The 12,480-nt window shown below is 45.9% G+C and overlaps 1 protein-coding gene across 8 annotated transcripts; it reads left to right on the forward strand.

The window, feature by feature from the left end:
• Nucleotides 1-208: 208 nt before the first annotated feature.
• On the forward strand, nucleotides 209-9,562 carry CHTOP (chromatin target of PRMT1). Of its 8 annotated transcripts, none has more exons than XM_014864954.3 (7): nucleotides 332-624; nucleotides 1,555-1,636; nucleotides 2,970-3,123; nucleotides 3,741-3,824; nucleotides 5,668-5,854; nucleotides 6,520-6,657; nucleotides 8,323-9,562. In XM_014864954.3, exons 2-7 carry the CDS (start codon nucleotides 1,572-1,574, stop codon nucleotides 8,526-8,528), a joined length of 834 nt encoding a protein of 277 aa, XP_014720440.1. In that variant the 5' UTR covers nucleotides 332-624; nucleotides 1,555-1,571; the 3' UTR covers nucleotides 8,529-9,562. The 8 variants fall into 8 exon arrangements, with proteins under 8 accessions (XP_014720444.1, XP_014720443.1, XP_070353302.1 ...); XM_070497199.1 differs by having other exon boundaries at nucleotides 5,671-5,854; XM_014864958.3 differs by lacking the exon at nucleotides 3,741-3,824 and having other exon boundaries at nucleotides 209-624; nucleotides 5,671-5,854.
• The last annotated feature ends 2,918 nt before the right edge of the window (nucleotides 9,563-12,480 follow it).

The raw sequence follows: 12,480 nt of genomic DNA on the forward strand, positions 1-12,480 counted from the left end.
CGTGGGGGGGCGGGATAGCACGTGAGGAAATAAGACAACCTTCCTGCTCAGGACCAAAACCACTCTGAGCCGCCCAGATCCCGAGAAACCACACCTCCAACAGGAAACTGCCACAAGACGCAACCGCAAGGCCGTTGGCCACGCCCCCCTATGGGCGGGTCACTGCGTGTAACTCAGAGACCTTTGCTAAGGCCCCGCCTTCTCCCTAGGGCTCCGCCCCCATCCCCGCGCAGGCGTAGCACAAATCTTCCCGCTCCCTAGTCGTGCGTGGATCGGACGTCTGACGTAATTGCGTCGACGCCATTTTAGCCGGTCCCACTCCGCACTGGGCGTGGCGGCCATTTTGTTTTGGACAGCGAGCGGGAGTTGGCCGCAGCGGCTGTGGTGGCACAGACGAAAAGCAGGCAAGGGCAGGTCGGGCGAGCAGGCGGACCGGCCTACCAGCCAGCCAGCCAGCCAACGGCAACGAACTAACCTAGCAATTTACCGCTTACACCTCTGATCAACCGCCCACCAACTTAAGCCGAGCCCGTCCACCGGCCACTCGGGTTCGGCCGGCCGCCGGCCCGCCTGCCGCAGCCGTGGTGGCAGCCCCGGGAGGAGCACTGGCGTCTGTTTCCTTCGGTGCGTGTTTGTGGTGAGGAGGAGGGAGAAGTGTTGGGGGTGGCCGCGGCCGGGCGACGGCGGGCTATGGCCCCAGATAGGGTGCTGGAGCGCGGGGGCCCGCGAGGGGGCGGAGCCCCGGAGGAGGCGGGGGCGGGCCCGGGTTGGGGACCCGTCCGGCGCCGGGCGAGAGCTTGGCGTTTGGTGGGATGGAAAGGAAAGTGGTTCGAGCGGAGTTGGCGGTGTCGACAGGGCTTTGAGATGGCTGGGAGGTGACACGAGGACTACAGGATTTGGGGGCGCGGTGGGGAGTGATGGCGGCGGGAGGGTTAAATCTTAGAGCGCGCGCTCTGGGAGCTGACTCCCAGGCGAATGCCCGCCCAGGAAGCCTTTCCTCCTCCCTCCCCCGGTCCGCAGTCCCTTGCTGAGGCCCTACTTGATTTCGGAGTCGAAAGCCGGGTTTGAGAGTAGGTATGCCTGTATCACCTCTCTGGATCAGTGCTTCTCAGTTGTGGCTGCACGTGAGAAGCACTTAGGCAGCCTGTTTTTTTGCTTTTTCCTCCTTCCAGTTGCTGGTCCCCAGACCTCACCACCAGAGATTGTTTTTTGATTGGCTCGAGCCCTGGCTTCTGTATTTTGTTTAAAGCTTCTTGCAGCCGAGGTTGAGAAGGACTGCTCTAGATTAAGAGCCAAACTCTTAGACTTCGGTTAGCTAGGTCCAGGGCTGCCATTTTGGAGTCTCTGGCAGGTATTTCCTATCCTGTAGCCTTGAAGTTTGTTTGTTGGAGGTAACTATCTTAGAAATGTAAGCACCTGAAAGGAGTTTTAGTGTGACCATCAGTAATCATTGATACAGGCCTATTCAATGGTTATCGGTTTGAGACTCTGGCCCTGGTAGAAATGAGGTGGTGGTTATTCTGATTTGCTCTTTCTGTCTATTGTCCTTTATAGATTCTCGGGATTTGAAGATGGCTGCACAGTCAGCGCCGAAAGTTGTGCTAAAAAGCACCACCAAGATGTCTCTAAATGAGCGGTGAGGCAGCCAACAGCAACTTCAGCTCGTTCATAAGAAAACATTACTTAAATTGGCCCTGGGGTCCAATGCACAAAAACCGGTTTTAAACTAAATACCAACAGCAGGCTACAGACCTCTGTTCTTAGTTGCATCTTATGTGGTACACAAAACAAATTGGGCGGTTGTTTCAAAACCCCTTATCAGTAGATTTTTATGTTAAGCTGTCTGAGAGATTTATCTGGTGGGATGTATTTTAAAAAGACTCCTCACATCCTCCCTTTTCTTCACGTTTTTTACATTGATACAGGGGTGGTGCAGCTCGGTAGCATGGTACCTGGCTGCAGTAGGCTTGCTGCCCAGTCCAAGGCCGGCAGTGTTGTGTCTGGCCTGTAAGAGGCAGGTAGCAAGCTGTGAATATGTCCAAAGGCCCTCGAATGTCATTCTTGGGCCTTGTAAGAGGCACTTGCTTTGCTCCATTTCACTTTCTTTCCGTTCTGCTCTTAGTTTGTTTTTGTTTTGGATTCTTTCACAGTTAAGTGTTCTTCTCTTCCATTCTATTAAACTTACCTTGAGAGGAGTAGTAGAACAGTGTCTTCACAAGCTCTTAAATGATTGAATGAATCAAACGTTTTCAGAAGTAACCGCTTGGAGTCAGAAAAAGTAATCATTTGAGACTAAGGAAAGTTAAGGTATTTAACAGCAGTTTCTGTCTCCAAGAGCTTTGTTCATTAAGTGTCTTTCATCAGTGATTTTATTAAGTTGATGTTAGACCAGTGAAAGATTTACCTAATGTTTATTTTTGCTTTTTCTGAGGCCTATGTGCTTATCATCTCTTAGGGTATGATACACTAATTCTTCATGTTCACATGTTACTAAGTGAACAAATGTATAAGAAAATGTGATACACTCCTATAATTTATATGTGTTATTTTCATGGGCTGTGAAGGTCCTTTAGTCCTTCCTTATATTTGCCCTTAAAATGCACCCTCAGGTCCCCCAAGGTTTTGGCTTTCTTCGTTTGTCTTTGAAACTACATCTTCTGTCTCTTGTTGTCATCATATCTGCTTATTGCGTGTTTTTCATACCTTCCATCTCTCTAAAAGCCGTTACCTGAGCCCTTGTTATCACTTTTGATTGAATGTGCTGCACTTAGCTGCGTTTCTAAGTTTCTGATTCTTGCAAGTTTGTGGAAGCAGAGGAGTCTTTAACCCACATCAGCCTTGATCCAAGTGTACCACTTTACTTAAAGTTCGTGGGATCTGGAGCTCCTGGTCTAGCAAGCCATGAAAATGCCAATAAATGTCTTGTAATAAAGCTTTTATTTAAACATCCATTCTGTTCGACCTTGAAGCTTTACTAATATGCTGAAGAACAAACAGCCGATGCCAGTGAATATTCGAGCTTCGATGCAGCAACAACAGCAGCTAGCCAGTGCCAGAAACAGAAGACTGGCCCAGCAGATGGAGAATAGACCCTCTGTCCAGGCAGCATTAAAACTTAAGCAGGTGAGAGAATGGGTCTTAACACTCCAGAAGCAGCTGATGATCTCTGTCAGGCAGTCCACTGAGGCTGTCAGGACATGATGAATGATTACAAGGTGGCTCAGGGCAAAAGCTGAAACTTCTCTGGAAGGAAGAGAAGTTCAGAGAATTCCCATTTTGACAGGTACCAATAAATAACTTTGTTGTCTTTCTCTTTTAGGGAGTTACCGTCAATGTGGCCTGTTTCTATGTTGTCAATGAACATTAATCTCTCGTTTTCTGATCCTTTGCCCTTAAAGTAGATTCACTGGCTTTTTCCACAAAGAAATTTTGGTTTCTGTTTTACATGATCTTCAAAAAATTGTTATTCCCTGTTAAATGATGTAGAAATTAGGGAAATAATTTTATTCTTTCTCCCCTGGTACAGGGAGTCTGAATGGGCTTAGTCAAAGGTTTTCACTGCTAAAATATGGAAAGAGTAAGGTGACCCTTATCTCCACTGCACCTAAAGTTCTGTCAGTAAAGTACAGCAAGTGAGAGCACTGAGTAATTAATTTAAGTTAGTGGGTTCTCTTTCAAATTTCCAGTAAGACATAATCCTATTCAGACCTGAAATAAAACCTGCTCTTTATTATTCATAGACTTTATATGCAAGTCCGGACAGTGGCTGTGGAAGGATATGTCCAAGCTGTGGCTGGGCGTCTGGAGGGCGGTGCCATGCAACTGTAAGGACTTTAACTGGTAGCACTGCATGGCTGCGCATAAATTCAGCAGTTAAATATAACACCCTCCCACCCCCACCCTGAACCATCGGGCTCACTGACCAAAAATAAACAAGGCCTTCTGCTTCAGCTACCTTAAGCCTTGGAGTGACTGCATTCGTCCCTGACTCAGGAAAGCAGTAAAAAGCACCACCATTTTCCAAGAGTAAATATAAAAAAATTGGCTGAAGATAAGTCTCTTGAGAGATCATTCCACAGGACCTTTAAACATAGCCTTAAATATAGGCTGTGCAGAAAGCAGCCTCCAGAGCAGCGCTGTCCCAATAGAACTTTCTATTGTGACGGAAATGTCCTATATCTGTGCTCTCCAATACAGTAGTCACTAACCAAATGTGACTGTTGAGCGCTCTGAATGTGGCTAGTGGCTGCCGTAGGATACAGCACAGGTCTAGAGTGGAAACTGGGTGGTATAGTTGACATCGTTAAGCTTCCTGTCAATGCTAGAGACCAGTATTGGTGGCAACTAAGGATTGGGAAGGAAGAAGAACTTCTAAGCACTGTAGATTCTCCCCTTAAAGCACAGATCCTAGGAGAACATACTCAGGATGACCAAACACAAGGAACTTGTAGAATGAAGTCCTGACGTCGTAATTGTGTGCTATCAAGGGAATGATGTGACAGGCTTTTATGGTTGGTTACACCTATCCATGCTGGGTGAATAACGTTCAGAGCCTGCCCCTCTGGTTAGAAGCAGTTTATAATCTTGTGTTAGAAAGCTGATAATAATAACTCGGAGCATATGGTTGCAAAAAGAAATCACTGGTTGTCACTCGTGGATGAAGCTTGAGGAAGCATAGAATTTATTTCCGTTCATTTTGACTGATGGCTTTATAGGAAAACAGGTTTGCTAGGACCTTGGTTGTGTTCAAGGCTACACAGTCACCTTTTCCTTTGAAAGAATTTAATTCTCTGACATGTGATCTTCATAGTTTCTCTTTGAGGAACAGATTCTTGACAGTCTCCGTCTCTGATGTATATGTCCTTATCCTCAACTGTGTAGCCCTGAGTTTTGTGATTATAGCTCACCTGTCTTAAGTCTAATACAAGTTTGGCTGGTGCTTTCTGGAGATACATTTGATTTATATGTTTAGTTTGAATTAAAGGTCATACAGGCTTACAGGAGCTGTTTGCAAGGGTAGACACGGCATTATGACTGTTTAAGAAATGTAAGGAAAGGGGTTTGACTTTTTTGTGTTTATTTACATCTTAAGGTAAAAAGTGGACCGTCTGGAGATAGATACTCAGAGGAAAAATGGAGCACACTGACCTCTTTGACTGAGAAATCAAATCTTGTTCTTAAGTCACAAGAATTCAAATGAACTTGTGGTTTAAATTTTGCCCCGAGTGTGATGAACTTCCTATGGTGTTTGAGTAAGCCTTTGAAGACAGTGGTAGTCCTTGGGCAGGTATGAATCAAGTCGTATTATTGTCAACCTCTGGTTCAAAAACAGCAGAATCTAGGATTTGAAATATAGAGTGTTCTTACTAAAACTTAAGTTCCAAGCAGTGGTATATGACTTCTGTAGCCAAACTAGTGAGGTAATTTGTGGTGATGCCAATTTCATGAGACCATACTCAAGCTGCTTAGAAGCAGTGGATCAGAATTCAGCTTCTATACCGTGTTCTGAGGCAAAGGCTTGCTTCTGGTTTGGGATCCTGACACCCACAGCAGGTTTATTTCCCTCCACGCAGACATCTCACTTGCTTCTTTTTCTCTGCACTTTGAGTTGCCACGTCCCACTGGATTGCTTTTTTGATCTCAATCCCCCAAAACCTTTTCTTCCAGAAGAGCTTAAAGCAGCGCCTGGGTAAGAGTAACATCCAGGCACGGTTAGGCCGACCCATAGGGGCCCTGGCCAGGGGAGCAATCGGAGGACGAGGCCTGCCCATAATCCAGAGAGGCTTGCCCAGAGGAGGACTACGTGGGGGACGTGCCACAAGAACCCTACTTAGGGGCGGGATGTCGCTCCGAGGTCAGTGCTATGTACCTGATGATTGTCGGGCCCTACCCCCTTCCCTTTTCTCTTGGGCTGCTTATGGACACATTGTTTAACATCTTTAAGCCTGAATTTGTATTAATATAATTAATAACTTTTGAAATCACATATTTTTAATAGTGCTGCATGTCTTTTATCGATACCATTCCTTTTCTGATAATGTGCAATGGTGAGAGGCTATGACCTGCATAACAACAGGTAATTCATGTCATCTCCATTCCATTTTAAAACACCCTGCTGCTGCTTGAATCAAAGCACATTCAAGTTCTAGAAATAAGTCAAATCTAAGAAATTTATAGGTCTGTTGGCCTGTGTATCTTAATCAACCATCTATATTCCTGTGCTAGTGAAACCCTCTTATTACACTGGAAAAAAAAGAGAAAACAAATTGACCCATAGCACTTAGCTACATGTTACATTAACTCCCAGCTTCTTCCAAAAACAGATTTGTGGTCAGACTTGTTGAATTGATTAAATAAAGAGCAACTTAATCTATTCACACCCAGTGTGCAGCTTGCCCCACCCAACCTAAAAATTAACTGAATTAATTCTCATTTAACCCTCACCGCCTTCCTTTGGTTAGAATCTACTTTGTCTCTCTTGGATTTACCTGCATATACATTGTATGCCTCCTCTCCAAGGTCAAAACCTGCTCCGAGGTGGACGAGCCGTAGCTCCCCGAATGGGCTTAAGAAGAGGTGGTGTTCGAGGTCGTGGAGGTCCTGGGAGAGGGGGCCTAGGGCGTGGAGCTATGGGTCGTGGCGGAATCGGTGGTAGAGGTTAGTCAGCTACCAACTTCAGAGAATAGCTCCCCTTTATTTCTCTCCCTTCAAAACTCAGAGCCACCTTTCTGCAGCTTCAAGTCATAGGCAGGCTTATTTGTTTGTCTTGTTTTGTTTTTTGAAACTGGCTTATTTTCTGAATTCACATGCTGGTAGTGCAAAAGTCTGTAGTGGGTTTTCCAAGAAGCAGTCAGGTACATATTTCAGAGCCAGATTATATGCAGTCTTCTTCCAGGCTCCTGTGAGTTTACATATATTGTTAAATGACAAAATGGTCAGTTGGGGATTTTACCTTTCTCTGTCCCTGTTCCACCACCACACACCCCACCCCATAGCTCAAAACCTCACTTCTAGTCTAAGAATAGAGAAGGAGATTTACAAAAATGAAGCAGAGTTAAAGAGGATTGTGAGGCTTGGAGCTGGGTATTGACTCTGAAACCAAGTAAATTCAAGCTAAAGTTTGTGTCTGGGAAACCAGAGATGACTTTTTTTGATCAAGGTAGAAGGCGAGATGAGTATCATGTCAGTTTAACTAACTGACTCTTGTTGATGATCGTAGTGTTTGAGACTGTGATATTTGTTTTGTGACCTCATGACCCAGATTGGGAAAGAGTTTAGTCGTGGTGGTATTAATGCCAAATCTCGTGGGAGTTTTCTGGCTTAGAGCTTAGTGGAAAACTCCCAACAACACCTCTCCAAGAAAAAAAAAATTCTATTCTTGTAGCCCCTGTGTGTATTTGCTTTGGTCCTTTTAAAGTGTGTGGTGGGTCTTCCATAATTTATGACCTTGAAGTTGCCAAGGGATAATAACTGTTAGGAAAGGAAATTTGATAACCGAGGGCTTGTTTTCTTCTCTCCCATTATATGTTGCTTGGCTTATTGAGTGAAGTGCAAGCTAGTTTGAGTTTCAGGATGAAATAGCATGTTTCCAAATTATCTTGACTTGTTTTCTGAGAGAGACATCATGAGGGTGGGGGAGTCTAAAGTAGCTTTTCAGAAAGCTGGGTATGTTTTGTTAAGTGAATTGAAACCACCTCTCAAATAACCATAATTGTTATAAGGTGACTAGAATCAGAGATAGAGGTGGCTAAGACTACTCAAAATGTTTTTCCCCATCTCCCCACATTGTTCCTATGTCAGAATAACTCCTCAGTCTCCTGACGTGGGGTCAGCTCGTTAGGTTTGATAAGTTTAAGGAAAGATGAGCTAATTTTCCAGAAGGATCTCCAATAAAGCTTAATTTGAAACCGTCTAGCTTCACCTCTCTTTTTCTCTGTGCCCTTGTTACTTCCTCCCTATCTTACTAAATGGGGTTATCTATAATATTGTATTTTAATTATGAACATATAGTGAGTCTCAAACTTTAGATAATTTCTTCATTTTAGGAGAGTAAGATTTTTTAACTGTCAATTATTTTCCCTTACTTTGTTGATAGAATAAGTCTTTTTAAAATAGCATTTAGAGATGAGCATGTAATAGGGGATTCATTATGTGTGCTTTCCATGTGTTGCTTTCTACCCAGTGTGTTTCCTGTTTTTCCAGATTTCTCCTCTTTGCCCTGCCCTTCAGCCTTTCTCAGCTAGGCCCCACTGCTCTAAGGGGCATTTACCATAGCACCCATTAAACCTACTTGTAACTTTTTTTTTTTTTCCCTTTGGCCAGGTCGGGGTATGATAGGTCGGGGAAGAGGGGGCTTTGGAGGCAGAGGCAGAGGCCGTGGACGAGGGAGAGGTGCCCTTGCTCGCCCCGTACTGACCAAGGAGCAGCTGGACAACCAGTTGGATGCATACATGTCGAAAACGAAAGGACACCTGGATGCTGAGTTGGATGCCTACATGGCACAGACAGATCCTGAAACCAATGATTGAAGCCTACCCGCCCTCCTGTGAGAGACTCTTGTTAAAGTCACCACGTCTGTACATAACCTTGAGATAACAGATGAGAAGAAACCTGATTGATGCTGGAAGGACCTATCACAATAGGCTATGGATTTACTTGCCACCAGTTTGTGCATTTAGTGTGTTCCTTTTACTTTTTTGATACTGTGTTGTATGAAACCCTTTTTTCTCTGACTTGGGTTTTGTTTTGTTATGTTGTTTGGGGTTTTTTTTTTTCCTTCACTGAAATTTCTCCTTGAACGTGAATGTGTTGGCCTTGTGGCTAGGACACCCTCTTCCCACCTCTTTCTCCTGTCACCTGTTATACTGATGTTCTAACATTTCCTCGGTTGGTCTCTGTGCCCCCATGAAACAAGTCCCCGAAAGGAGCCCATCAGTGTTCCTCCCTAATGCATAGGTTTCTGAGAGTTAGGTCTGTTCTACATCATCTTTAATAGCCTCTTAGAAGTGTTTAGAAAACATGGAGCTCAGAAATGCGTTATACCTTGTTGATATTTTAGTGTAGTAAATTAGGAACATTGACATAGCTACAGGGCCACATAATAGGTTACACATGGTAGCAGTTCTGGTTTGATTAAAGTTGCTGCCATGCACATTGACACATAACCAGTGTGCTGGGTAGTGTATGTGCACTTTCTGTCTTGGAATGAGATTTATAAACTTTCCTCTTGGCTTTGCATCACATCTAAAGAGGTACTATTGGCTTGACTTAGACTTGCCATAGAGAGGAATAAGCCATTTGGTTTGGTGGATGCTTCAGGAGGAGAAAAGAATGGGAGACGGTTGGCAGATAACCTGCTGAGGGGGGTCAGAAAATACCCGTGCTGAAATGCTATTCTTGTGTTTATCCCAAACCAGTCTGGGGCTTCTCCATTTATTGGCTTTGTTTGACCCTTTTCTTATTTCCCTTGAAGTTTTAAGTTCACCCATATTCTGTCAACTGTTCGAGTTTCCGTGGAATCTTGTATTTCTGGTTCATTATAACAAGAAATTGTTCTCTCATATCCAGCCAGGATTTTCTCTTTATTTGTTGGGTTCTTTGAAATGCTATGGCCATGATGATAATATCTTGATAACACCCCTTACAGAGTTGAGAGTCCTTTTCTTCATAGTTACATTAAAATTTGGGTTGGGGGGATGTGGCTTTGGTGCAAAAAGTGAAAATTTTGCCATCCTTTGAGTAAGACCTGCAGGAAGATTATTAACCACATAAAGCAGTGTACTCACCCGTTTACCTGTAGAAAACTCAAGCATGATGGTCCCTGGCATCCTGAACCCTCACACTGGTTTCCCTTTTTCCCTGTGCTGTGTAAGGGAAAAGAATCTTAAGAACCTCCATCCAAACTACCAGGAACTGTTGGGAAGTTGTATTGCAGGCTGAAAAGGGAATTTGGGTCAAGACAACCTGAACTTGAATTCTTTCTCTATGACCTGCGCTGCTTAACCTCTGAATTGTGAAGCAAGTGATTTAGATATTCCATAGAGGGAGAGGTTGAAAGGTCTTGTGGGTTAGCAGATGGAAGTTTGCTGACAACCAAGTTGACTTGGTTTCTAAGTGCCTATACTGTAATTACTTCCTCTTAAGAATGGACTCGGGCGGGCCCTGTGGCCCAGTGGTTAAGTTCACATTCTCCGCTTTGGCAGCCTGGGGTTTCAGTGGTTCGGATCCTGGGGGCAGACATGGCACCATTTGTCGGCCATGCTGAGGCGGCGTCCCACATGCCACAACCAGAAGGACCCACAACTAAAATATACAACTATATACGGGGGCGGGGAGGGGCGGATTTGGGGAGAACAAGCAGGAAAAAAAAAAAGGAATGGACTCTGAGGCTGGAGGTCTTTAGCCCAGACAGGTGTTCATAATCTTTAATTGGAGGAGTGAGAAAAGTTATTTTTGTGTGGGCAAAGCCAGTCCTAAGGATCACTCCTTAGGCAGACCCCAGACTGTGGTCAGCCCCCAAGGCTTCTGTGAGGGAGGTGCTAATTGGCAGTCGGCAGGCTATCCTTTGCAAACTTCACTGTCTTGCATCAGGCACCTCCCAGGGCTTCCAGGACACCTTTGGGAAGAAAGAACGGGAGGGAGCTGCAAGGTGAGTGGGTTCCTTACCCTGTTCAACCACACAGCCTTGGATGACCCATCTCTGGAATTTTTCCCTAGCCCTCTCCCTCTTCCCAAATACTTTGCCTCTCCCCCAAGGTAGATAACAGGTGAGTGCCTCCAAATACGACTTTTTTTACTTAGCAGTTGCCCAAAGAAAATTTTAATGTGATTTTTGAGGTCCCACTCCAGATAATCCACTGAGATCCTCTGTAGGAAAAGGAGTGAGAGGCACCAAGAGCTTTGGAGCGTATGTGAGGAAAAGGGAACCTAGCTGGACAAGAGGGGGAGTGGCCCCGATGGGGGCCTCCAGCAGGGGCGGTCCAGCTCTCACAGTGCCCCATTCCAGTACTGCAGCTCACATACCTTTATGCCCGTGCCCTGCCTGTCTTCCCTTGGAGATTGCCCTGCACTCTGGCCAGGTTCCAGGAGAAGAACGAAGTGTTGGACTCAGGAAATGGGGAGAGGGGCACAAGATGGAAGTGTCTGACGCTGACACCTCACTCCTACCACGGCCCCTTCATGCCCTGATGGAATCCTTTCAGGAGTCTGTTTCAGGACAGAGTGCCTGTATGCCTCAATCTCCTGGGCTAAGGAAGAGATGCTGGGGCCAGAATACCTGGGTCCTTGAGAAAGGGGAGCTTCCCAAAGTGCTGGGTATGCCTTGGCTGCCCTCTCTCCTAGCTTAGACTTCCAGCTCAGGCTCACCCTGCCCCGAGTGCTTCCCATCCCACCCCACCCCACCCTGCTGACTGAGTGCTCTTAGTGTGCTGTCCAAAAGGACTTGCCCCATGACCACTACACCTGTTTCTTGAACTGGCCCAATTTGCAATGTAGTGAGCTAAGACCAGGTTGGAGCTACTGTTTCTAGCATCTGTGTGAATCTTTACTACTATGAAAATGTCAAGGCTCAACATGGTAGTGAGGGGACATGGAGGCATCCTGAGGCGGTGATGAGGAGGGATGTTTGAGGGTCCCAGTGGAGATGGGTGATAAGGGGACCACTGGAGCCTAAGCCCCCTTCCCTTTCTGCCTCTCTGTACCCCTCTTCCTATCACAAAAACTCATTCCCAACAGTGGGCACAAGGTCACAGGCCCTCCAGCTCCACCTGCTGCTCACTTGCAGTTCCCAACATCTGAGGCCTATGCCCACTTCTGCCATCCTCGGTCCCTAGTGAGCCTCCCGGGTAGAGTGGGACAAGGAGAGTCAGCTTCGCTCCTGGGTCAGCCTTTCACTCATTCTGCCACCACCTGCAGAGGGCTTGCCTCACAGACATGAACAGACATTTTTTGTTAGAAGGGCATTGGAAGCACAGAGAAGAGATTGGTGAGATGGATCTGGAAAGTCAACGGAAAGTTTAACAGAGAAGGGAGAATATTCCAAGTAGAGGGAACAACAAATATAAAAGTACAGAAGCCTACAAGAACATGTATGCCAGGGAGAGTGAGTATTCAGTGGGCCTCCAAGGTAGGATGGGAGATGCAACTGATAAAATCAGGCAGCCTGGAGTCTAATTGTCTGCTAAAGAGTTTGGACTTTATGCTTTGGGCAGTGGGGAGTCATTGAGGGTATTAAGCAGGAGAGGACCATGGGGCGATTAACACAATACTAGTGGGAGGTGAAGATGGGCTAGAGGGAGCCACCATGGAGGCTGGGAAACCATGGGGGCTATTAGGTTAGTCCAGAAAAACTAGAGCGGGCCCGAACCTGGGCAGTGGCCTTGTGGATGGGGGAAGGCCACACTCTCAGCAGTTTCCTAGCTATCTGTTGTCTGGGATATCTACTCGAGCAAGAGAAAGGAGTCAGGGGTCACCTGAGCAAAC

The sequence above is a fragment of the Equus asinus genome, chromosome 25 (genome assembly GCF_041296235.1).
Source record: "Equus asinus isolate D_3611 breed Donkey chromosome 25, EquAss-T2T_v2, whole genome shotgun sequence".
Classification (NCBI taxonomy): domain Eukaryota; kingdom Metazoa; phylum Chordata; class Mammalia; order Perissodactyla; family Equidae; genus Equus; species Equus asinus.

Excerpts from the sequence above, each read along its gene's own strand:
- CHTOP (XM_014864954.3), top strand. The coding sequence starts at position 1,572 with ATGGCTGCACAGTCAGCGCCGAAAGTTGTGCTAAAAAGCACCACCAAG. Across the intron at positions 3,825-5,667 it reads GAGGGCGGTGCCATGCAACT|AAGAGCTTAAAGCAGCGCCT; the intron begins GTAAGGACTTTA and ends CTTTTCTTCCAG. Across the intron at positions 6,658-8,322 it reads TGGCGGAATCGGTGGTAGAG|GTCGGGGTATGATAGGTCGG; the intron begins GTTAGTCAGCTA and ends CCCTTTGGCCAG.